Below are 22,198 nucleotides of genomic sequence, written 5' to 3'. Positions count from 1 at the left end.
GGGAGAGCAGAAGCTGTGATGTGCACGGCAGCCAGGGAACACTGAGAGGCCACAGGTGTGTTTATGCACAGTCCACCGCTGGCCTCCCTGTGGAGGTATCGCTGCCTGTCCCTGGGCTCCGAGGTTTCTCTGGAGCGGCCAGCATTGGACAACGAAGATAGTAAAGCCACAGCTCCTAGCTCTAGCTAGAGTCTGTGCAAGTCCTTCCACCCAGAAGCATCTCAGTGTTTCCCAGCACACTGTGACCCAGTGTCCCTCCCACCCTCTTGAAAGCATCAACTCTTCCATAAGCTGTCTCTTTCCACATCTCTAATCCTACTTGTCCTGAGGCAACCATGGCCAGATTCTTTCCCCAGAAGGCCTATGCCACCTGTGTGGCCCTTGAAACTGATGTTCCTTTTGTGCCCAATGGAAAGAAGGACAGAGACAGAGAGACAGAGAGAAAGTGAAAGAGAAAGAGAGAGAGAAACTGAGGGAGAGAGAGAGAGGGAGAGAGAGCGAGAGAGCACTGTACATTGCTCTAGAGCTCTGGGGAAATCGGAGCCTAAGACACGGGTGTGCCTGGGAAGGAGTTGAGGACTAGATGTTTCTGCAGAGATATGCACACAATAGAGCTAGAGACCCGGATGCAGTTTTATCTAGAGACTCAGATACACTGTTGTTTACACATTGGATTATTTTTGTTTTTAACATCTTTATTGGGGTATAATTGCTTTACAATGGTGTGTTAGTTTCTGCTTTATAACAAAGTGAATCAGCTATACATATACATATGCTCCCATGTGTCTTCCCTCTTGCGTCTCCCTCCCTCCCACTCTCCCCATCCCACCCCTCCAGGCTGTCCCAAAGCCCCGAGCTAAAATCCCTGTGCCTTGCGGCTGCTTCCCCCTAGCTATCTACCTTACTACGTTTGTTAGTGTGTATATGTCCATGACTCTCTCTCGCCCTGTCAAAACTCACCCTTCCCCCTCCCCATATCCTCAAGTCCGTTCTCCAGTAGGTCTGGGCCTCTATTCCTGTCTTATTCCTAGGTTCTTCATGACATTTTTTCCCCTTAAATTCCATATATATATGTTAGCATACGGTATTTGTGTTTTTCTTTCTGACTTACTTCACTCTGTATGACAGACTCTAGGTCTATCCATCTCATTACAAATAACTCAATTTCATTTCTTTTTAAGGCTGAGTACTATTCCATTGTGTATATGTGCCACATCTTCTTTATCCATTCGTCCGATGATGGGCGCTTAGGTTGTTTCCATCTCCGGGCTATTGTAAATAGAGCTGCAATGAACATTTTGGTACATGACTCTTTTTGAATTTTGGTTTTCTCAGGGTATATGCCCAGTAGTGGGATTGCTGGGTCATATGGTAATGCTATTTGTAGTTTTTTAAGGAACCTCCATACTGTTCTCCATAGTGGCTGAACCAATTCACATTCCCACCAGCAGTGCAAGAGTGTCCCCTTTTCTCCACACCCTCTCCAGCATTTATTGTTTCTAGATTTTTTGATGATGGCCATTCTGACTGGTGTGAGATGATATCTCATTGTAGTTTTGATTTGCATTTCTCTAATGATTAATGATGTTGAGCATTCTTTCATGTGTTTGTTGGCATTCTGTATATCTTCTTTGGAGAAATGTCTGTTTAGGTCTTCTGCCCATTTTTGGATGGGGTTGTTTGTTTTTTTGTTATTGAGCTGCATGAGCTGCTTGTAAATTTTGGAGATTAATCCTTTGTCAGTTGCTTCATTTGCAAATGTTTTCTCCCATTCTGAGGGTTGTCTTTTGGTCTTGATTATGGTTTCCTTTGCTGTGCAAAAGCTTTGAAGTTTCATTAGGTCCCATTTGTTTATTTTTGTTTTTATCTCCATTACTCTAGGAGGTGGGTCAGAAAGGATCTTGCTGTGATTTATGTCATAGAGTGTTCTTCCTATGTTTTCCTCTAAGAGTTTGATAGTTTCTGGCCTTACATTTAGGTCTTTAATCCATTTTGAGCTTATTTTTGTGTATGGTGTTAGGGAGTGATCTAATCTCATACTTTTACATGTACCTGTCCAGTTTTCCCAGCACCATTTATTGAAGAGGCTGTCCTTTCTCCACTGTACATTCCTGCCTCCTTTATCAAAGATAAGGTGTCCATATGTGCGTGGGTTTATCTCTGGGCTTTCTATCCTGTTCCACTGATCTATCTTTCTGTTTTTGTGCCAGTACCATACTGTCTTGATTACTGTTGCTTTGTAGTATAGTCTGAAGTCAGGGAGCCTGATTCCTCCAGCTCCTTTTTTCGTTCTCAAGATTGCTTTGGCTATTCGGGGTCTTTTGTGTTTCCATACAAATTGCGAAATTTTTTGTTCTAGTTCTGTGAAAAATGTCAGTGGTAGTTTGATAGGGATTGCATTGAATCTGTAGATTGCTTTGGGTAGTAGAGTCATTTTCACAATGTTGATTCTTCCCATCCAAGAACATGGTATATCTCTCCATCTATTTGTATCATCTTTAATTTCTTTCATCAGTGTCTTATAATTTTCTGTATACAGGTCTTTCGTATCCTTAGGTAGGTTTATTCCTAGATATTTTATTCTTTTTGTTGCAATGGTAAATGGGAGTGTTTTCTTGATTTCACTTTCAGACTTTTCATCATTAGTATATAGGAATGCCAGAGATTTCTGTGCATTAATTTTGTATCCTGCTACTTTACCAAATTCATTGATTAGCTCTAGTAGTTTTCTTGTAGCATCTTTAGGATTCTCTATGTATAATATCATGTCATCTGCAAACAGTGACAGCTTTACTTCTTCTTTTCCGATTTGGATTCCTTTTATTTCCTTTTCTTCTCTGATTGCTGTGGCTAAAACTTCCAAAACTATGTTGAATAAGAGTGGTGAGAGTGGGCAACCTTGTCTTGTTCCTGATCTTAGTGGAAATGCTTTCAGTTTTTCACCATTGAGGATGATGTTTGCTGTGGGCTTGTCATATATGGCCTTTATTACGTTGAGGAAAGTTCCCTCTATGCCTACTTTCTGGAGGGTTTTTATCATAAATGGGTGTTGAATTTTGTCGAAAGCTTTCTCTGCATCTATTGAGATGATCATATGGTTTTTCTCCTTCAATTTGTTAATATGGTTTATCACATTGATAGATTTGCGTATATTGAAGAATCCTTGCATTCCTGGAATAAACCCCACTTGATCATGGTGTATGATCCTTTTAATGTGCTGTTGGATTCTGTTTGCTAGTATTTTGTTGAGGATTTTTGCATCTATGTTCATCAGTGATATTGGCCTGTAGTTTTCTTTCTTTGTGACATCCTCGTCTGGTTTTGGTATCAAGGTGATGGTGGCCTCGTAGAAGGAATTTGGGAGTGTTCCTCCCTCTGCTATATTTTGGAAGAGTTCGAGAAGGATAGGTGTTAGCTCTTCTCTAAACGTTTGATAGAATTCACCTGTGAAGCCGTCTGGTCCTGGGCTTTTGTTTGTTGGAAGATTTTTAATCACAGTTTCAATTTCAGTGCTTGTGATTGGTCTGTTCATATTTTCTATTTCTTCCTGATTCAGTCTTGGCAGGTTGTGCATTTCTAAGAATTTGTCCATTTCTTCCAGATTGTCCATTTTATTGGCATAGAGTTGCTTGTAGTAATCTCTCATGATTTTTTTTATTTCTGCAGTGTCAGTTGTTATTTCTCCTTTCTCATTTCTAATTCTATTGATTTGAGTCTTCTCCCTTTTTTTCTTGATGAGTCTGGCTAGTGGTTTATCTATTTTGTTTATCTTCTCAAAGAACCAGCTTTTAGTTTTATTGATCTTTGCTATCGTTTCCTTCATTTCTTTTTCATTTATTTCTGATCTGATTTTTATGATTTCTTTCCTTCTGCTAGCTTTGGGGCTTTTTTGTTCTTCTTTCTCTAATTGCTTGAGGTGCAAGGTTAGGTTGTTTATTCGAGATGTTTCCTGCTTCTTAAGGTGGGCTTGTATTGCTATAAACTTCCCCCTTAGAACTGCTTTTGCTGCATCCCATAGGTTTTGGGTCGTTGTGTCTCCATTGTCATTTGTTTCTAGGTATTTTTTTTATATCCTCTTTGATTTCTTCAGTGATCACTTCATTATTAAGTAGTGTATTGTTTAGCCTCCATGTGTTTGTATATTTTACAGATCTTTTCCTGTAATTGATATCTAGTCTCATGGCGTTGTGGTCAGAAAAGAAACTTGATACAATTTCAAGTAGGTAAATTTAAATTTCTTAAATTTACCAAGGCTTGATTTGTGACCCAAGATATGATCTATCCTGGAGAATGTTCCATGAGCACTTGAGAAAAATGTGTATTCTGTTGTTTTTGGATGGAGTGTCCTATAAATATCAATTAAGTCCATCTTGTTTAATGTATCATTTAAAGCTTGTGTTTCCTTATTTATTTTCATTTTGGATGATCTGTCCATGGGTGAAAGTGGGGTGTTAAAGTCCCCTACTATGAATGTGTTACTGTCAATTTCCCCTTTTATGGCTGTTAGTATTTGCCTTATGTATTGAGGTGCTCCTATGTTGGGTGCATAAATATTTACAATTGTTATATCTTCTTCTTGGATCGATCCCTTGATCATTATGTAGTGTCCTTCTTTATCCCTTTTAATAGTCCTTATTTTAAAGTCTATTTTGTCTGATATGAGAATTGCTACTCCAGCTTTCTTTTGGTTTCCATTTGCATGGAATATCTTTTTCCATCCCCTTACTTTCAGTCTGTATGTGTCTCTAGGTCTGAGGTGGGTCTCTTGTAGACAGCATATATAAGGGTCTTGTTTTTGTATCCATTCAGCCAATCTGTGTCTTTTGGTGGGAGCATTTAGTCCATTTACATTTAAGGTAATTATCGATATGTATGTTCCTATTCCCATTTTCTATATTGTTTTGGGTTCGTTATTATAGGTCGTTTCCTTCTTTTGCACTTCTTATCTAGAGAAGTTCCTTTAGCATTTGTTGTAAAGCTGGTTTGGTGGTGCTGAACTCTCTCAGCTTTTGCTTGTCTGTAAAGGTTTTAATTTCTCCATCAAATCTGAATGAGATCCTTGCTGAGTAGAGTAGTCTTGGTTGCAGGTTTTTCTCCTTCATCACTTTCAGTATGTCCTGCCACTCCCTTCTGGCTTGTAGGGTTTCTGCTGAGAGATCAGCTGTTAACCTTATGGGGATTCCCTTGTGTGTTATTTGTTGTTTTTCCCTTGCTGCTTTTAATATGCTTTCTTTGTATTTACTTTTTGATAGTTTGATTAATATGTGTCTTGGCGTATTTCTCCTTGTATTTATCCTGTATGGGACTCTCTGTGCTTCCTGGACTTGATTAACTATTTCCTTTCCCATATTAGGGAAGTTTTCAACTATAATCTCTTCAAATATTTTCTCAGTCCCTTTCTTTTTTTCTTCTTCTTCTGGAACCCCTATAATTCGAATGTTGGTGCGTTTAATGTTGTCCCAGAGGTCTCTGAGACTGTCCTCAGTTCTTTTCATTCTTTTTTCTTTATTCTGCTCTGCAGTAGTTATTTCCACTACTTTATCTTCCTGGTCACTTATCCGTTCTTCTGCCTCAGTTATTCTGCTATTGATCCTATCTAGAGTACTTTTAATTTCATTTATTGCGTTGTTCATCGTTGCTTGTTTCATCTTTAGTTCTTGTAGGTCCTTGTTAACTGTTTCTTGCATTTTATCCATTCTACTTCCAAGATTTCGGATCATCCTTACTATCATTATTCTGAATTCTTTTTCAGGTAGATTGCCTATTTCCTCTTCATTTGTTAGGTCTGGTGGGTTTTTATCTTGTTCCTTCATCTGCTGTGTGTTTTTCTGTCTTCTCATTTTGCTTATCTTACTGTGTTTGGGGTCTCCTTTTTGCAGGCTGCACGTTCATAGTTCCCGTTGTTTTTGGTCTGTCTCCAGTGGCTAAGGTTGTTTCAGCGGGTTGTGTAGGCTTCCTGGTGGAGGGGACTAGTGCCTGTGTTGTGCTGGATGAGGCTGGATCTTGTCTCTCTAGTGGGCAGGTTCACGTCTGGTGGTGTGTTTTGGGGTGTCTGTGGCCTTGTTATGATTTTAGGCAGCCTCTCTGCTAATGGGTGGGGTTGTGTTCCTGTTTTGCTAGTTGTTTGGCATAGGTTGTCCAGCACTGTGGCTTGCTGGTCGTTGAGTGAAGCTGGGTGCTGGTGTTAAGATGGAGGTCTCTAGGAGATTTCCACCGTTTAATATTAACACATTGGATTATTTTAATGCTTCGTGCTGCTGACACTCCCATGCTGGAACTGGGGCACACAGATTGAGCCAGTGGAGAATCACTCAATAGAGAGTGTACGAGGCACATGTGTTGGAAAAGATTTTTGAAAGAAGCAGTGGAAGGGATCATCTGCCATGACGTTACGATGCCACAGGCATTTGGGTTTTCAGTTCATTTGTGCATCACTTTAGTTGTAACTTGGCTTATATTTTGAGAGGTGAGTGCGTGTAGTGTGTAGCCGTGGACAGATAATGAGTGAGTGAGAGAGAGTGAGAGAGACAGAGACAGAGAGAGAGAGAGAGAGAGAGAGAGAGAGAGAGAGAGAGAGTGAGATGGAGAGATTATTTGCCTGCATAATACATTGGGCACAGTTGTTACTATGAACCCTGGTAATGAAAATGTTAGCATAATTCTGTCCTCGTGTGCAAAGGCAATGCCCTCGAGGAAACCTTTCATACCATGCACCCAGAAAGCAAGTGAAGGTTGTCACTGCGAGACTGTTTTCGTGATTCCACTAGGGTGTGTTTGTGGCTACTAGCTACGGGAGTAGACAGGGGTATCTGGACCACATTCCATGCTGTCCCAGGTCAAGGGAGGGATTTCACCTCTCCGAGGAAACGTGGGAGAAATCAAAGTGACCAAAACACAACCAAGAACTTGAAGTGAGTGCCAAGATTTATTGATTGGATCAATGGAAAGTCACATACAACGGGGAAATCCAGTTCAGCATTGGGTCCTCCTCGTTCTCATTGGAAGGTTTGAATTCCTTGAGGCTTCAGAGAGGGTGTCCCTCCTGGTGTGCAAGCTTTGTGACGGTCTGTGTGGAGCATGGCATCCCTCCTGGCCACAACGCAGTTGCTGTCAGCAGTCAACTTGCCTTGTTCTCCCTGCCAGACACTCTCATGAGCGTTGCTTGTTCCTTCTTCTTTCTCTCCCCCATGGCTCTGCCTCCCAGGAAAGGAGGCTTGAAAGGGGCACGGGGGAAGGCCTTCCTTTCTCCCCCTAAACCTGTGACACTGGGGAGCCTGGCAGTATGTCAAGCAGGGCCTTGAATTCTTCCTCGCTGAGGGGGGCTTCCAGGGTTGCTGCAAGTTCCTCTTCCTCTGTGTCCACATTGAGAAAAGGGCCGGACGTGTCCAGAATGTCCACGTCTGACAACAGTTCGTCCAGGAAGCTTGAGGAGCCTGGAAAGGCTGAATACTGGGGCTGTTGATCCAGCTGGGGAGATGTCTCTTCACCTGAGCTTGCCTGCTGCTGCCAGAAGTGTGTCTCTGATGGTGCAGGTGGCCAGATGTACCCCTGGGCAGGCTGCCCACAGGTGATGAGAGCATGTGACACTTCGCCCCACGGAACCGTGGCCTGAAGAGGCTGCGGGACCTGGCATCTCTGAAGGGCTGCCAGGCTGGGCTGGGGCATGATAAACATCAACGGCTGGCCCACACAGAACCCATAGGAAGTCTCTGGCACAAGAAAGGAGGGGCAGAAAACAGGAGTGGCTGCAGCAAAGCATTTCATGCTATCAGGTGCATGAGAGGGAGGATAACGGTGAGAGCTTCTATGGACAGTGGGCCGGGGACTTTGGTCCGACAGGGCAGTCACGGCTGATGTGGCATCAGAGCCTTTGGCTAAGGCATTCACAGGCCCACTAGCGCTCTGCTTTGGGTGCCGAGCTCTTCGGTTCTGGAACCATATCTAGGGAGACATATGGGGTGACAGGAACATTAGCAGCGTGACAATCCAGATCGACTTGCTGTCGCCTCATCCCCAGCCCGCCGCGTCCCGCCCCACCCTGCCCTGCCCTGACCTGACCTGACCTGCCCTCCAATCTGTCAGGCCCATGGCAAGTATTGGTGGGCCTCATCTAAGGGCCATTTTACCTAGATCTTACACCTTGGCTCTTGAAAATGCGGGAGGACGTCAGGGCAACGCAGGACTCACACCACTCTCCGCACCCGTCCCCACCCCTAGCTTTGAGGAGAGCCGGCATTGACCAGCTACAAACTCAGGCCCCTCCCTGGCTGCCCAGGACTTCCATTGCCCTCTCCTCTTCTGGAAACGGATGCCTTCAGATCAGCCCCCATAGCGTATTCCTAAGATGAAGGGAACGTCCTCCCAATCCCCCGTCTCCAAGCCTACATATATCCAGCAACAACGCGTCGCAAGGTTTAACACTCCTTTCTCGTGGGAGAAGCCAAGTTCAAACCACTTGTGGAGAACTTACCTGGATTCGAGGTTCGGGAATTCCTGTCTGGTGAGCCAATTCTTCCCTGGCAGCAATAGATGGAAATCGATCCCTCTCAAAGGCTTGCACAAGAACCCTTGTTTGAGAAGGAGAGATGAAAGTCCTCTTTCGCCTGGCCTGTCTTCCCATGCTTCCTAAAGAAAAACACACAGAGAAGAGAGGACATTCAGGCCAATTTCAACACATTCATAGCAGATCCAGTGTGTGGTATGTAGGAAGCAGTATGTCATAGATCAAGATTGATACATCGATACACCTTATTCAGTGCTATGTGAAAACGCCCCATGTGATGGAAGAAGGCATTTCTGCACATCGGGCATTTTCCGGACCCAAAGATTCCAAGCCTTCCTGGGCATACATCTCCCCACCCTCTAAGAGGGGCATGATGCTCCTGGGTGGAACAGGAGTGGGGCAAGCACCCAAGATATCATTGTTTCCTGTCTGAAGCGTTCTTGGCCTCCCATGGTCATCCACGTTCATAGACGATTCTGTCTCAAGGAGATGCTCTGGGGAAATGCTTATGGAATGCCGGGTACTTACCTCGAGTCGAAGCCTCAGGTGGTGGGGGCCGCAGCGGCTGTGACTGCCCTCCTTTGAAGGCATTCTCCGACAGCAATCGGCTCTGCTTTAGGCGTCTTCTTCGTTGGTTTTGAAACCAAACCTGGGTACAAAGAAAGAAAGCCTTGTCTTTCAATGCTTATGCACGTACTTCCAAGATCTATTGCAGGGATGCACCATAGAACAAACGCACAAACACACCAGCCAGCCGGCCGGCTGGCCAGCCGGCCAGCAACAAGCCGACTGATGGAGACCCAGTATGGCCCGTCTGCTCCCAGTGGAAATATTTACGATTCAAAGGGACTGAAGTCTCACTAGCATGTAGAATGTAGACTCCGGCTTTTACCTCTGAAGAAGTGCACCAGATTCCAGAATACACAATCTGTGTCTGTGAAAATAATCTTTCCTCTTCGAGTCACCTTACTGGTGTCCAGAGTAATGCTTTGTGACACAGGAGGAGACAATGCTTGCTTTCCCACAGTCAGAATGGGATGGATAGCTAACTCTCTCTGTCTCTCTCTCCCGCCCCAGCCGTTCTCATCAAAACTACCATTTTCTCTGTGGGTCTTTTGGTCTGTGTCTACGATTCTCCGCATCTACCTGTTGACGTCTGTCTCTGTTGCGACCCGCCCGGCTGCCCAAGTGACTGCCTGCTTGCTTTCCCCTCTCTCTGTCTCTGTCCCAGGCTCTCAGGCTCAATCTCCTTTCCCTCATTTGGTCTCTTTGCCTCCCCTTTGGCATAGTCCATGCCCGATTCATGTTTCCCTGCCTCTCTTACGTCCCCACAGGCAGTACTGTCTCATAACATGCAATCGTATCCATTAGCAAGTGCCCCCATGAAAACCACTCTTCTCATGCTGCCTGGGAACTACTCACTGACAGTTACTTCTCAGGGACTACATGCCTCCATCACTTTTAGGTCAGGAGGCTCTTATGTACCCGCTCTCCATCTTCAGAATATGTGTCCTTGTCTTCAACAGTGAAGCATTGTGCATGTTACCTCATTCCCCGAGGCCGAACTGCAGTGTGGACCTGTGCTTGTGTTCGTGTGTGTGTGCATGTTTTTAGATATTTCTGATGGTGGTGTGTGGAAAATTGGACACCCTGAGAAAAAGTGTTCGTAGGGAAAGTCAATCAGTCTTTGGCGACGTTTTGTAAGGTCGCAGGCACGCTGTTCCTAACTTTGGTGACTCCTCTCCAAGCTGCCCAGAGAGGGAAGTCTGCAGCACAGCCAGTTCCTCGGAGGCCAGCCATCAAGGAAACACCTCCTTGACACCACCAGGCTTTCCTGCTTCCTTGGCCCTTCGCCCTTTATACTTGACCACACATTTGAATGGACCTCTCGCCACACAGCTCAGTCTGGCCATGTTTTCTAAAGGGAGCCACCTTCCTTGCCAAGATTTGAGTCACTTCTGTCTGGAGCAGCCCGAAGAGGAAAGCCCTAGAGCAAGGACTCCAATTGCAGTAGGGCGACTTGCGTCTGGACATGGACCCCGAGAGGGAAAATGGATCGAGAGGCTCGGTTGTACCTGAATTCTGCTTTCTGGAATGTCCAGTTCTCGTGCCAGCCATTCTCTGGTCGTTATCCCGGGATAGGGGTTCTGTTGAAAGAGTGCTTGCAGGGTGTCCTTCTGACTCAGACTCAGAACAAGCCTCCTCCTTCGCGATGGTCTTGAGAGACGGCCTGTGGGAGAGAAAAGGGGGAATGTGTCAGGGGAGAATCCATGGAGGTGCAAACAAATGGTGCCGGCACAGCGCTGGTCCTTGTGCCATGAGAAAAATCTCTAAGCCAGGGGTAGACTCTGCCTTTGGAACAACCGTGGATACACCCCAAAGGCCATGCTGATTGGAACACTGGGGGCTAAAGCGATGCTGAGGTCAAGGCTATGGGGATCACCTCGCCATTCGCCAAGGATCCAGAGGATGCAATGCAAACAGAAGGGGAATCCCCTAGGAAAACCGGCTAACGTGACCAAAACGGGTGGAAGCATTTTCTACCTGTGGAGGCCTGGGACAGTCTTGATGGCTTCTACCAGATTTACCTCTAACTCTATGCTAACGATAGGAACCTGGCTTCTGAACTATCATTCGCACAACTTATCTGCACTTTCACTATTGGAAAGGAAAGTAGACGAAAGCCAAATGAAGCCAGACAAACACACAATCCAACCCCCAACACAGAACACACCAGAGGATTGTTTAGAAAACCTATTTCTTTGAGTTATGACCAACGTGCTGCCCTGTCTGATGGCGCCAACCCACCCGCACACCCACAACAGCCCGCTACTCCTCAGAAGATGAGCTTCCCTTTTAGTCACCGAGGTCATGGTGACTTGCCCCTTGTGCGTACTATTCTTTCAGTTGGGCAGTTTGAAGGGCTGCCCCCCACCCCTTTCCTATTTGAGGTTGCGTATTTCTTGTAGCAAGGGAATGGATGGGTGTTTGTTTCCTGCATTCTAAGGGGGGAGCCGTGTTTGATGGCCAGGGAGGGTGTGGTTTCAGGCACGTCCGGCACACCCTTGAGATCTTGAGTTTCCTGAAATCTCTCCAACTCTAGGTCAATGCCAACCCTTCTGCAAGGATTACCTGCCCTAGCAGCTGGCAGCTGGTGACGTAGGGTCGTCTCCAGATCTCCCTCTGGAAGGATGCAAGAAAAGGCAATGGTTTCGGATCCCCAACGGAGACTCCCTTTAAAAGCGCCCTTCCTTCATGCCAGCTCCAAAGAAAATATTTGTAAAGCACTGAAGAAACGAACTTGTCACACTGCAGATTTTGGCTTTCCAGAGACTCCTGCAGTGCCTACCTTGCAGTCTAATGAAAGACAGTTCGAGTGCTCCTGGAATCTCTGTTTCCCAGGCTCTAAGCTTTCAGTTGTTCTCAAAGAAAATCTCTCTTTGTCTCCTAATCTTAATGCATAGTGGATGTGGACTATTTCCTTGGACACCGTGGACGTTAACCAGTTCAAATGGAACACGCAACATAACAGAGCAAATCCGTAACAACAGCAAGAATAGAACATGCGAAACAAATTCAAAATCCCAAACACTGTCAACTGGAAAAGAGTGTCAGTTTAGTTGGGAACGTTATCAAATACTCGTGTTCCGTTCACTGCAACCACAGGCTGGGATTTTTAGTAGAGAAGCCATTGTCAGGCAACAGGGCTACCAACTACCATGTGGATTTCAAGAAGGAAAACAAGTGAAGCAGCAAACCAGAAATATGTACGTGAAATGCACAAACCAAGGTGCAACCTTTTGCCCAAGTGATTCCAGAAACATGTCCGAGCATATCAGTCCATGCCATTTGGTGTTCATTGGGAAACTTCAATCTTCGTGGTGATCCACCTTGGGGTGGGGAGGTGCATGAGTGTATTTGGATGACCCAAGTGCAGAGCCCAGATACTGAGGGCAACGTACCTCTGGAGGTGCTGTATGTGCCGGATGAGCTGGACGAATCCATGGTGGAAGACCCAAAGGAATGGCACGGAAACTGCTGACCAACTGTTCAGTTCTCAGAAGCTCAGGGTTTATAATGGATGAGGATGCCACGCCCCTATTTATGTAAATAGCCACAGATGGTGCGGAACCCTTCCTTGCCAATTGAGAACCTGGAAGGAATCCCGTGAGGCAAGTGGGCGTTGGAATGGAAGGCCTGTTCGGAGGCTCCCTGGTCCCTTTGAAGCTGCCGCCCTCGTCATCCTTTTCCAGAATGCTTGGGGTCCAGTGCTCTCTCCTTTTCACACCTTTCCACATTCCAAACATACTTTCTGTCTCCGTGGAATTCCCCACCTCTGAGTCCTTCACGCTTAAGTGTGTCACTGTACTTTCCCAAATGGAGAGAGAACCTAGAGCCTAGTTTGCATCGAGTACGTTTCCCACTTCCCTCATCACCATCAGGACATCATTGCCTCACACTCCTAAAGCATTTCCTTGGCGGGGGTTTGAGTTCCTGATAATTCACCTACTAAGCTTGAGTGCTTATCTAGCGTCTACCCATGGTCCTCAGCAGTTTGGGACTTTTTCAGAGGTACCCTGAAACCCACACCCTTGCTCACATGCCATGGAGAGACCAGAGAAAGGGGCATGCCACACGTGTATGTTTCACAAGAAAAGGAACTTATTTTCAGTGCTTATCCTTGGCGTACAAAACACAGTGTCGGTTTCACATTCAGTGGTCAAGTGACATCTGTACCGAGAAGAAGAATAAGAAGAAGAAGGAGAAGGAGAAGAGGAAGGGGAAGGCGAACGGGAAGGAGAGGGATATGTAGCACGTTACATGATGGATGATGACACAGCTGAGTTTGAAACGAAAGCTTTGGATTCCAAGTGCAGCCATGTCAACATTTTCGGTGCATTTGGGCTGCAGAGAATAGAAAAATTAAAAACAAAGCAACAAGAAAACCCCACCCAGAAATAGAGAACCTTGCCAAATGTGTTCTTTTGCCACCATGGTTCTTTTGCCACCACGGGGATTAACATGAGGATAGTGAACTTATTCAGAAACAGTTGGCAATCAGGGTAATTACACCAGCCATTCGTTAAAATGTGGCTGGTGTGTGTGTGTGTGTGTGTAGGGGTGTTTGTGTGATCTGTGTGTTTGATTTTCTGCACCCACTAAGGACGGTTGTCAGGTGGTACCCGTGGACGGATGTCACTGGGACCAGTAGGTGTCTGCAAGTCCCAGGAGGCCCAGGAGGATGTCCCGAGGAGGTGTATGTTCTGGTCCCTTGTCCTGAAGTGCCAGAGATCAGAGGGAGGCATGACCATCTTGTTGGATCAGGGTGGGTTTTCCCGAGTAGTTGGAAGTTTTGGCTGAGAAAATTAATCACTGAAACATGGGATTTGCTGGCTTCTCCCAGAAAGCACTGCCTGCCAGACCTGGATCACCTCTCTCCTGGACAATCCAGGTGGGATAAGCTTGCTTGGGAGAGCAGAAGCTGTGATGTGCATGGCAGCCAGGGAACACTGAGAGGCCGCAGGTGTGTTTATGCACAGTCCACCGCTGACCTCCCTGTGGAGGTATCGCTGCCTGTCCCTGGGCTCCGAGGTTTCTCTGGAGCGGCCAGCATTGGACAACGAAGATAGTAAAGCCACAGCTCCTAGCTCTAGCTAGAGTCTGTGCAAGTCCTTCCACCCAGAAGCATCTCAGTGTTTCCCAGCACACTGTGACCCAGTGTCCCTCCCACCCTCTTGAAAGCATCAACTCTTCCATAAGCTGTCTCTTTCCACATCTCTAATCCTACTTGTCCTGAGGCAACCATGGCCAGTTTCTTTCCCCAGAAGGCCTATGCCACCTGTGTGGCTCTTGAAACTGATGTTCCTTTTGTGCCCAATGGAAAGATGGAGAGAGAGAGAGAGAGAGAGAGGGACAGAGAGACAGAGAGACAGAGAGACAGAGAGAAAGTGAAAGAGAAAGAGAGAGAGAAACTGAGGGAGAGAGAGAGAGGGAGAGCGAGAGAGCACTGTACATTGCTCTAGAGCTCCGGGGAAATCGGAGCCTAAGACACGGGTGTGCCTGGGAAGGAGTTGAGGACTAGATGTTTCTGCAGAGATATGCACACAATAGAGCTAGAGACCCGGATGCAGTTTTATCTAGAGACTCAGATACACTGTTGTTTACACATTGGATTATTTTAATGCTTCCTGCTGCTGACACTCCCATGCTGGAACTGGGGCACACAGATTGAGCCAGTGGAGAATTACTCAATAGAGAGTGTACGAGGCACATGTGTTGGAAAAGATTTTTGAAAGAAGCAGTGGAAGGGATCATCTGCCATGACGTTACGATGCCACAGGCATTTGGGTTTTCAGTTCATTTGTGCATCACTTTAGTTGTATCTTGGCTTATATTTTGAGAGGTGAGTGCGTGTAGTGTGTAGCTGTGGACAGATAATGAGTGAGTGAGAGAGAGTGAGAGAGACAGAGACAGAGAGAGAGAGAGAGAGAGAGAGAGAGAGAGAGAGAGAGAGAGAGAGAGTGAGATGGAGAGATTATTTGCCTGCATAATACATTGGGCACAGTTGTTACTATGAACCCTGGTAATGAAAATGTTAGCATAATTCTGTCCTCGTGTGCAAAGGCAATGCCCTCGAGGAAACCTTTCATACCATGCACCCAGAAAGCAAGTGAAGGTTGTCACTGCGAGACTGTTTTCGTGATTCCACTAGGGTGTGTTTGTGGCTACTAGCTACGGGAGTAGACAGGGGTATCTGGACCACATTCCATGCTGTCCCAGGTCAAGGGAGGGATTTCACCTCTCCGAGGAAACGTGGGAGAAATCAAAGTGACCAAAACACAACCAAGAACTTGAAGTGAGTGCCAAGATTTATTGATTGGATCAATGGAAAGTCACATACAACGGGGAAATCCAGTTCAGCATTGGGTCCTCCTCGTTCTCATTGGAAGGTTTGAATTCCTTGAGGCTTCAGAGAGGGTGTCCCTCCTGGTGTGCAAGCTTTGTGACGGTCTGTGTGGAGCATGGCATCCCTCCTGGCCACAACGCAGTTGCTGTCAGCAGTCAACTTGCCTTGTTCTCCCTGCCAGACACTCTCATGAGCGTTGCTTGTTCCTTCTTCTTTCTCTCCCCCATGGCTCTGCCTCCCAGGAAAGGAGGCTTGAAAGGGGCACGGGGGAAGGCCTTCCTTTCTCCCCCTAAACCTGTGACACTGGGGAGCCTGGCAGTATGTCAAGCAGGGCCTTGAATTCTTCCTCGCTGAGGGGGGCTTCCAGGGTTGCTGCAAGTTCCTCTTCCTCTGTGTCCACATTGAGAAAAGGGCCGGACGTGTCCAGAATGTCCACGTCTGACAACAGTTCGTCCAGGAAGCTTGAGGAGCCTGGAAAGGCTGAATACTGGGGCTGTTGATCCAGCTGGGGAGATGTCTCTTCACCTGAGCTTGCCTGCTGCTGCCAGAAGTGTGTCTCTGATGGTGCAGGTGGCCAGATGTACCCCTGGGCAGGCTGCCCACAGGTGATGAGAGCATGTGACACTTCGCCCCACGGAACCGTGGCCTGAAGAGGCTGCGGGTCCTGGCATCTCTGAAGGGCTGCCAGGCTGGGCTGGGGCATGATGAACATCAACGGCTGGCCCACACAGAACCCATAGGAAGTCTCTGGCACAAGAAAGGAGGGGCAGAAAACAGGAGTGGCTGCAGCAAAGCATTTCATGCTATCAGGTGCATGAGAGGGAGGATAACGGTGAGAGCTTCTATGGACAGTGGGCCGGGGACTTTGGTCCGACAGGGCAGTCACGGCTGATGTGGCATCAGGGCCTTTGGCTAAGGCATTCACAGGCCCACTAGCGCTCTGCTTTGGGTGCCGAGCTCTTCGGTTCTGGAACCATATCTAGGGAGACATATGGGGTGACAGGAACATTAGCAGCGTGACAATCCAGATCGACTTGCTGTCGCCTCATCCCCAGCCCGCCGCGTCCCGCCCCACCCTGCCCTGCCCTGACCTGACCTGACCTGCCCTCCAATCTGTCAGGCCCATGGCAAGTATTGGTGGGCCTCATCTAAGGGCCATTTTACCTAGATCTTACACCTTGGCTCTTGAAAATGCGGGAGGACGTCAGGGCAACGCAGGACTCACACCACTCTCCGCACCCGTCCCCACCCCTAGCTTTGAGGAGAGCCGGCATTGACCAGCTACAAACTCAGGCCCCTCCCTGGCTGCCCAGGACTTCCATTGCCCTCTCCTCTTCTGGAAACGGATGCCTTCAGATCAGCCCCCATAGCGTATTCCTAAGATGAAGGGAACGTCCTCCCAATCCCCCGTCTCCAAGCCTACATATATCCAGCAACAACGCGTCGCAAGGTTTAACACTCCTTTCTCGTGGGAGAAGCCAAGTTCAACCCACTGGTGGAGAACTTACCTGGATTCGAGGTTCGGGAATTCCTGTCTGGTGAGCCAATTCTTCCCTGGCAGCAATAGATGGAAATCGATCCCTCTCAAAGGCTTGCACAAGAACCCTTGTTTGAGAAGGAGAGATGAAAGTCCTCTTTCGCCTGGCCTGTCTTCCCATGCTTCCTAAAGAAAAACACACAGAGAAGAGAGGACATTCAGGCCAATTTCAACACATTCATAGCAGATCCAGTGTGTGGTATGTAGGAAGCAGTATGTCATAGATCAAGATTGATACATCGATACACCTGATTCAGTGCTATGTGAAAACGCCCCATGTGATGGAAGAAGGCATTTCTGCACATCGGGCATTTTCCGGACCCAAAGATTCCAAGCCTTCCTGGGCATACATCTCCCCACCCTCTAAGAGGGGCATGATGCTCCTGGGTGGAACAGGAGTGGGGCAAGCACCCAAGATATCATTGTTTCCTGTCTGAAGCGTTCTTGGCCTCCCATGGTCATCCACGTTCATAGACGATTCTGTCTCAAGGAGATGCTCTGGGGAAATGCTTATGGAATGCCGGGTACTTACCTCGAGTCGAAGCCTCAGGTGGTGGGGGCCGCAGCGGCTGTGACTGCCCTCCTTTGAAGGCATTCTCCGACAGCAATCGGCTCTGCTTTAGGCGTCTTCTTCGTTGGTTTTGAAACCAAACCTGGGTACAAAGAAAGAAAGCCTTGTCTTTCAATGCTTATGCACGTACTTCCAAGATCTATTGCAGGGATGCACCATAGGACAAACGCACAAACACACCAGCCAGCCGGCCGGCTGGCCAGCCGTCCAGCAACAAGCCGACTGATGGAGACCCAGTATGGCCCGTCTGCTCCCAGTGGAAATATTTACGATTCAAAGGGACTGAAGTCTCACTAGCATGTAGAATGTAGACTCCGGCTTTTACCTCTGAAGAAGTGCACCAGATTCCAGAATACACAATCTGTGTCTGTGAAAATAATCTTTCCTCTTCGAGTCACCTTACTGGTGTCCAGAGTAATGCTTTGTGACACAGGAGGAGACAATGCTTGCTTTCCCACAGTCAGAATGGGATGGATAGCTAACTCTCTCTGTCTCTCTCTCCCGCCCCAGCCGTTCTCATCAAAACTACCATTTTCTCTGTGGGTCTTTTGGTCTGTGTCTACGATTCTCCGCATCTACCTGTTGACGTCTGTCTCTGTTGCGACCCGCCCGGCTGCCCAAGTGACTGCCTGCTTGCCTTCCCCTCTCTCTGTCTCTGTCCCAGGCTCTCAGGCTCAATCTCCTTTCCCTCATTTGGTCTCTTTGCCTCCCCTTTGGCATAGTCCATGCCCGATTCATGTTTCCCTGCCTCTCTTACGTCCCCACAGGCAGTACTGTCTCATAACATGCAATCGTATCCATTAGCAAGTGCCCCCATGAAAACCACTCTTCTCATGCTGCCTGGGAACTACTCACTGACAGTTACTTCTCAGGGACTACATGCCTCCATCACTTTTAGGTCAGGAGGCTCTTATGTACCCGCTCTCCATCTTCAGAATATGTGTCCTTGTCTTCAACAGTGAAGCATTGTGCATGTTACCTCATTCCCCGAGGCCGAACTGCAGTGTGGACCTGTGCTTGTGTTCGTGTGTGTGTGCATGTTTTTAGATATTTCTGATGGTGGTGTGTGGAAAATTGGACACCCTGAGAAAAAGTGTTCGTAGGGAAAGTCAATCAGTCTTTGGCGACGTTTTGTAAGGTCGCAGGCACGCTGTTCCTAACTTTGGTGACTCCTCTCCAAGCTGCCCAGAGAGGGAAGTCTGCAGCACAGCCAGTTCCTCGGAGGCCAGCCATCAAGGAAACACCTCCTTGACACCACCAGGCTTTCCTGCTTCCTTGGCCCTTCGCCCTTTATACTTGACCACACATTTGAATGGACCTCTCGCCACACAGCTCAGTCTGGCCATGTTTTCTAAAGGGAGCCACCTTCCTTGCCAAGATTTGAGTCACTTCTGTCTGGAGCAGCCCGAAGAGGAAAGCCCTAGAGCAAGGACTCCAATTGCAGTAGGGCGACTTGCGTCTGGACATGGACCCCGAGAGGGAAAATGGATCGAGAGGCTCGGTTGTACCTGAATTCTGCTTTCTGGAATGTCCAGTTCTCGTGCCAGCCATTCTCTGGTCGTTATCCCGGGATAGGGGTTCTGTTGAAAGAGTGCTTGCAGGGTGTCCTTCTGACTCAGACTCAGAACAAGCCTCCTCCTTTGCGATGGTCTTGAGAGACGGCCTGTGGGAGAGAAAAGGGGGAATGTGTCAGGGGAGAATCCATGGAGGTGCAAACAAATGGTGCCGGCACAGCGCTGGTCCTTGTGCCATGAGAAAAATCTCTAAGCCAGGGGTAGACTCTGCCTTTGGAACAACCGTGGATACACCCCAAAGACCATGATGATTGGAACACTGGGGGCTAAAGCGATGCTGAGGTCAAGGCTATGGGGATCACCTCGCCATTCGCCAAGGATCCAGAGGATACAATGCAAACAGAAGGGGAATCCCCTAGGAAAACCGGCTAACGTGACCAAAACGGGTGGAAGCATTTTCTACCTGTGGAGGCCTGGGACAGTCTTGATGGCTTCTACCAGATTTACCTCTAACTCTATGCTAACGATAGGAACCTGGCTTCTGAACTATCATTCGCACAACTTATCTGCACTTTCACTATTGGAAAGGAAAGTAGACGAAAGCCAAATGAAGCCAGACAAACACACAATCCAACCCCCAACACAGAACACACCAGAGGATTGTTTAGAAAACCTATTTCTTTGAGTTATGACCAACGTGCTGCCCTGTCTGATGGCGCCAACCCACCCGCACACCCACAACAGCCCGCTACTCCTCAGAAGATGAGCTTCCCTTTTAGTCACCGAGGTCATGGTGACTTGCCCCTTGTGCGTACTATTCTTTCAGTTGGGCAGTTTGAAGGGCTGCCCCCCACCCCTTTCCTATTTGAGGTTGCGTATTTCTTGTAGCAAGGGAATGGATGGGTGTTTGTTTCCTGCATTCTAAGGGGGGAGCCGTGTTTGATGGCCAGGGAGGGTGTGGTTTCAGGCACGTCCGGCACACCCTTGAGATCTTGAGTTTCCTGAAATCTCTCCAACTCTAGGTCAATGCCAACCCTTCTGCAAGGATTACCTGCCCTAGCAGCTGGCAGCTGGTGACGTAGGGTCGTCTCCAGATCTCCCTCTGGAAGGATGCAAGAAAAGGCAATGGTTTCGGATCCCCAACGGAGACTCCCTTTAAAAGCGCCCTTCCTTCATGCCAGCTCCAAAGAAAATATTTGTAAAGCACTGAAGAAACGAACTTGTCACACTGCAGATTTTGGCTTTCCAGAGACTCCTGCAGTGCCTACCTTGCAGTCTAATGAAAGACAGTTCGAGTGCTCCTGGAATCTCTGTTTCCCAGGCTCTAAGCTTTCAGTTGTTCTCAAAGAAAATCTCTCTTTGTCTCCTAATCTTAATGCATAGTGGATGTGGACTATTTCCTTGGACACCGTGGACGTTAACCAGTTCAAATGGAACACGCAACATAACAGAGCAAATCCGTAACAACAGCAAGAATAGAACATGCGAAACAAATTCAAAATCCCAAACACTGTCAACTGGAAAAGAGTGTCAGTTTAGTTGGGAACGTTATCAAATACTCGTGTTCCGTTCACTGCAACCACAGGCTGGGATTTTTAGTAGAGAAGCCATTGTCAGGCAACAGGGCTACCAACTACCATGTGGATTTCAAGAAGGAAAACAAGTGAAGCAGCAAACCAGAAATATGTACGTGAAATGCACAAACCAAGGTGCAACCTTTTGCCCAAGTGATTCCAGAAACATGTCCGAGCATATCAGTCCATGCCATTTGGTGTTCATTGGGAAACTTCAATCTTCGTGGTGATCCACCTTGGGGTGGGGAGGTGCATGAGTGTATTTGGATGACCCAAGTGCAGAGCCCAGATACTGAGGGCAACGTACCTCTGGAGGTGCTGTATGTGCCGGATGAGCTGGACGAATCCATGGTGGAAGACCCAAAGGAATGGCACGGAAACTGCTGACCAACTGTTCAGTTCTCAGAAGCTCAGGGTTTATAATGGATGAGGATGCCACGCCCCTATTTATGTAAATAGCCACAGATGGTGCGGAACCCTTCCTTGCCAATTGAGAACCTGGAAGGAATCCCGTGAGGCAAGTGGGCGTTGGAATGGAAGGCCTGTTCGGAGGCTCCCTGGTCCCTTTGAAGCTGCCGCCCTCGTCATCCTTTTCCAGAATGCTTGGGGTCCAGTGCTCTCTCCTTTTCACACCTTTCCACATTCCAAACATACTTTCTGTCTCCGTGGAATTCCCCACCTCTGAGTCCTTCACGCTTAAGTGTGTCACTGTACTTTCCCAAATGGAGAGAGAACCTAGAGCCTAGTTTGCATCGAGTACGTTTCCCACTTCCCTCATCACCATCAGGACATCATTGCCTCACACTCCTAAAGCATTTCCTTGGCGGGGGTTTGAGTTCCTGATAATTCACCTACTAAGCTTGAGTGCTTATCTAGCGTCTACCCATGGTCCTCAGCAGTTTGGGACTTTTTCAGAGGTACCCTGAAACCCACACCCTTGCTCACATGCCATGGAGAGACCAGAGAAAGGGGCATGCCACACGTGTATGTTTCACAAGAAAAGGAACTTATTTTCAGTGCTTATCCTTGGCGTACAAAACACAGTGTCGGTTTCACATTCAGTGGTCAAGTGACATCTGTACCGAGAAGAAGAATAAGAAGAAGAAGGAGAAGGAGAAGAGGAAGGGGAAGGCGAACGGGAAGGAGAGGGATATGTAGCACGTTACATGATGGATGATGACACAGCTGAGTTTGAAACGAAAGCTTTGGATTCCAAGTGCAGCCATGTCAACATTTTCGGTGCATTTGGGCTGCAGAGAATAGAAAAATTAAAAACAAAGCAACAAGAAAACCCCACCCAGAAATAGAGAACCTTGCCAAATGTGTTCTTTTGCCACCATGGTTCTTTTGCCACCACGGGGATTAACATGAGGATAGTGAACTTATTCAGAAACAGTTGGCAATCAGGGTAATTACACCAGCCATTCGTTAAAATGTGGCTGGTGTGTGTGTGTGTGTGTGTAGGGGTGTTTGTGTGATCTGTGTGTTTGATTTTCTGCACCCACTAAGGACGGTTGTCAGGTGGTACCCGTGGACGGATGTCACTGGGACCAGTAGGTGTCTGCAAGTCCCAGGAGGCCCAGGAGGATGTC

At 47.5% G+C, this 22,198-nt stretch overlaps 2 protein-coding genes across 2 annotated transcripts; both read right to left on the bottom strand.

Moving 5' to 3' along the window:
• Positions 1-7,251: 7,251 nt before the first annotated feature.
• On the bottom strand, positions 7,252-12,508 carry LOC136122594 (double homeobox protein 4-like protein 4). Its single transcript, XM_065876660.1, has 5 exons — positions 12,466-12,508; positions 10,579-10,733; positions 9,032-9,152; positions 8,471-8,625; positions 7,252-7,941 (listed from the first exon to the last, which is right to left on the bottom strand). The coding sequence occupies exons 1-5, from the start codon at positions 12,506-12,508 to the stop codon at positions 7,252-7,254; spliced, it is 1,164 nt and encodes a 387-aa protein (XP_065732732.1).
• A 3,191-nt stretch (positions 12,509-15,699) lies between these two features.
• LOC136122593 (double homeobox protein 4-like protein 4) lies at positions 15,700-20,956 on the bottom strand. The gene is made up of 5 exons (XM_065876658.1): positions 20,914-20,956; positions 19,027-19,181; positions 17,480-17,600; positions 16,919-17,073; positions 15,700-16,389 (listed from the first exon to the last, which is right to left on the bottom strand). The coding sequence occupies exons 1-5, from the start codon at positions 20,954-20,956 to the stop codon at positions 15,700-15,702; spliced, it is 1,164 nt and encodes a 387-aa protein (XP_065732730.1).
• Between the last annotated feature and the right edge of the window lie 1,242 nt (positions 20,957-22,198).

This window comes from Phocoena phocoena, chromosome 4, assembly GCF_963924675.1.
Source record: "Phocoena phocoena chromosome 4, mPhoPho1.1, whole genome shotgun sequence".
NCBI lineage: Eukaryota > Metazoa > Chordata > Mammalia > Artiodactyla > Phocoenidae > Phocoena > Phocoena phocoena.
This window is presented reverse-complemented; position numbering and strand designations above follow the sequence as displayed.

Bases quoted from the DNA above. Each gene is read 5' to 3' on its own strand.
- LOC136122594 (XM_065876660.1), bottom strand. From the start codon at position 12,508: ATGGATTCGTCCAGCTCATCCGGCACATACAGCACCTCCAGAG. The intron at 9,153-10,578 runs GTACAACCGAGC...CTTTGTACCCAG, and splicing joins TTCCAGAAAGCAGAATTCAG to GTTTGGTTTCAAAACCAACG. The intron at 7,942-8,470 runs GTAAGTTCTCCA...ATGTCTCCCTAG, and splicing joins TTCCCGAACCTCGAATCCAG to ATATGGTTCCAGAACCGAAG.
- LOC136122593 (XM_065876658.1), bottom strand. From the start codon at position 20,956: ATGGATTCGTCCAGCTCATCCGGCACATACAGCACCTCCAGAG. The intron at 17,601-19,026 runs GTACAACCGAGC...CTTTGTACCCAG, and splicing joins TTCCAGAAAGCAGAATTCAG to GTTTGGTTTCAAAACCAACG. The intron at 16,390-16,918 runs GTAAGTTCTCCA...ATGTCTCCCTAG, and splicing joins TTCCCGAACCTCGAATCCAG to ATATGGTTCCAGAACCGAAG.